At 54.1% G+C, this 2,355-nt stretch overlaps 1 protein-coding gene across 1 annotated transcript in view; it reads left to right on the top strand.

Annotated features, from left to right (window-relative positions):
* Window positions 1-513: 513 nt before the first annotated feature.
* Window positions 514-2,355, top strand: part of PML (promyelocytic leukemia) — an 8,272-nt gene continuing 6,430 nt past the window's right edge. Inside the window, 3 exon segments of the mRNA XM_010184847.1 lie at window positions 514-613; window positions 616-1,054; window positions 2,228-2,338. Of these exon segments, the coding sequence (XP_010183149.1) occupies window positions 514-613; window positions 616-1,054; window positions 2,228-2,338 (650 nt within the window).

Here is a 2,355-nt window from a genome sequence, read left to right as displayed (position 1 = left end):
GGGGGGGGATGCAGGCAGGGGGGTCCGGCCCTACTAGCGGCGTCCAGGCCACCAGGGAGTCCTCAGCCCCAAGGCGTGGCCTTGAGAGAAGAGTTTTGGGGTGTTGTCCCCGGTTTTGTGGGTGGTGGGGAGAAGGGAGCTGGTCTCCAATCCAACGCACGCACGGTCTTGTGAAGTGGCCAGAAGGACTGGGTGACCGTGGTGACCGAGGGGGGTGGCTGGGAGGATGGTCCCCACCCTTCCAAGGTGTCACCAAGGGGTCTTGAGATGCTCCATGCCCCATTCTCTGCGCTGCCCCCACCCAGCCTCATAGCCAGGAGGAGTCCTGTTTCCTCTTTGCTAAAGGAAAGTTGCTCAGCAGGGCCCCATCCACCCAACCCCGTCGCCCATCCAGCCTCACCACGGTGCATGGCCCATCTCCAGGCTGCTTACAGGGCCTGGGCATCACTGATGGGAAGCGATTGCTCACTGGTTGCTCACAGTAGGGGTTGCAGGACACCTCACCGCTCCAAGATGCGGTTTCAGAAGCTCTTAAAAAAACCCTGGCACTCATTCCTCCTTCTCTCTCCTGCCCTCCCCAAGCTCCCAGAAGATGACTTCCAGTTCATCCTATGCTTTTTTTGGAATCGCCCGACCTCAAGCCCCTCCCCTGCCTCCACACCTTGTGCCTTGGTTGCCTGGACAAGAACAAGCCCATTGGGCAGTGCCCCGTGTGCCAGACGGCCATCCCACAGGCCAGCGGCATCCCCGACATGGACAACCTGCTCTTCACCAACCTGCAAGCCAGGCTGAAGGTCTACAAGAATATTGTTGACAGAGTTGACTTGTTCTGTGACAACTGCAGGAAACCTGGTGAGTTCTGGTGCCCTGAGTGCAAGGAGTTCCTCTGCACCAAGTGCTTTGAGGCCCACCAGCGCTACCTGAAGAGGGAGAGCCACGAAGCCAAGAGGGTGGTGGACATCAGGGCAGGGTCTGCTAAGGACTTCCTGGAGGGCACCAAGAAGACCAGTAACTTGTCCTGCTCCAATCCAAGCCACAAGAGCCAGACTGTAAGGTAAGTCTAGGGAGGTCTGTCCCTATCTGGGTGTTTTCTTGCTATAAATCTCTTTGGACTAGTCCTTAATGGGACTGAGCAAGAGAGGAAAGGGCTGGAGTATCTGTGGGGGCCACCACTGATGGCCCAGATGCAACCTCTCCCTCAGCATGTCCCTAGCCCACTACTTGTCAAGGATATCAGAACTTACATGAGGGATGGATGTTGATCTCCTCTCCCCACTTCTTATATTCTTGCCTTAGGCATCTTAAAAACAGTGTGACCAGCAGGTCCAGGGAGGTGATTATCCCCTTGTACTTGGCACTGGTGAGGCCGCACCTCGAGTGCTGTGTTCAGTTCTGGGCCCCTCACTATAAGAAGGATGTTGAGATTCTGGAGCATGTTCAGAGAAGAGCCACAAGGATGGGGAGGGGTCTGGAGAACAAGCCTGATGAGGAGCGGCTGAGGGAACTGGGCTTGTTTAGCCTGGAGAAGAGAAGGCTGAGGGGAAACCTCATCACCACCTACAACTGCCTCAAGGGAGGTTGTGGAGAGGTGGGTGCTGGTCTCTTCTCCCAGGTGATGGGGGATAGAACAAGGGGAAACGGCACCAAGCTGTGCCAAGGGAGGTTCAGGTTAGAGATAAGGAGGAAGTTCTTTACTGAGAGGGTCGTCAGAAGCTGGAACAGGCTGCCCAGGGAGGTGGTGGAGTCACCATCCCTGGATGTATTTAAAGAGCGGGTAGATGAGGTAGTTGAGGATATGGTTTAGTGGGTAGACAGGAACGGTTGGACATGATGATCTCAGAGGTCTTTTCCAACCGAGCGATTTTGTGATTCTGTGATTCTGTGATTATGGAGGTAAGATACTCTTTGGTCCTATATTCTTATACATAACCCCAATAAGTGCCCTTTTGAGGGCAGAGAGCTCCTTTCTTCACTGCCCTTGCAGTGTGTGGATGAACGTCTACCATAACGCTTGCACAACCACCACACTGACTTTAGCCAGCCCAGCAGAGAAGATAGCAAACCAACATATATTTTTTTTTGCAATTGGGAGGGTATAAAACTAAATGCCTGGCCCAAACTTGGTGGCAACTTAAATTCAATGAATGAATGAATTTGCAGGTTGATAAATGAATGGATTGCAAAGTGTGTGGTCTAAATTATGGCTCTGCTTGTGCTTGGCCTCTAGTATCTACTGCAGGACGTGTGAGAAGGCTCTGTGCTGCATTTGCGCGCTGCTGGACAGCCAGCACGCCCCGTTCTGCGACATCCGCAGTGAGACCCAGCGCAGGCAGGAGGAGCTGGGCCCCCTCCGCC

The sequence above is a fragment of the Mesitornis unicolor genome, unplaced genomic scaffold, assembly GCF_000695765.1.
Source record: "Mesitornis unicolor isolate BGI_N332 unplaced genomic scaffold, ASM69576v1 scaffold27715, whole genome shotgun sequence".
NCBI lineage: Eukaryota > Metazoa > Chordata > Aves > Mesitornithiformes > Mesitornithidae > Mesitornis > Mesitornis unicolor.
The sequence above is the reverse complement of the archived record's forward strand: the minus strand, read 5'-3'. Positions and strand labels throughout refer to the sequence as shown.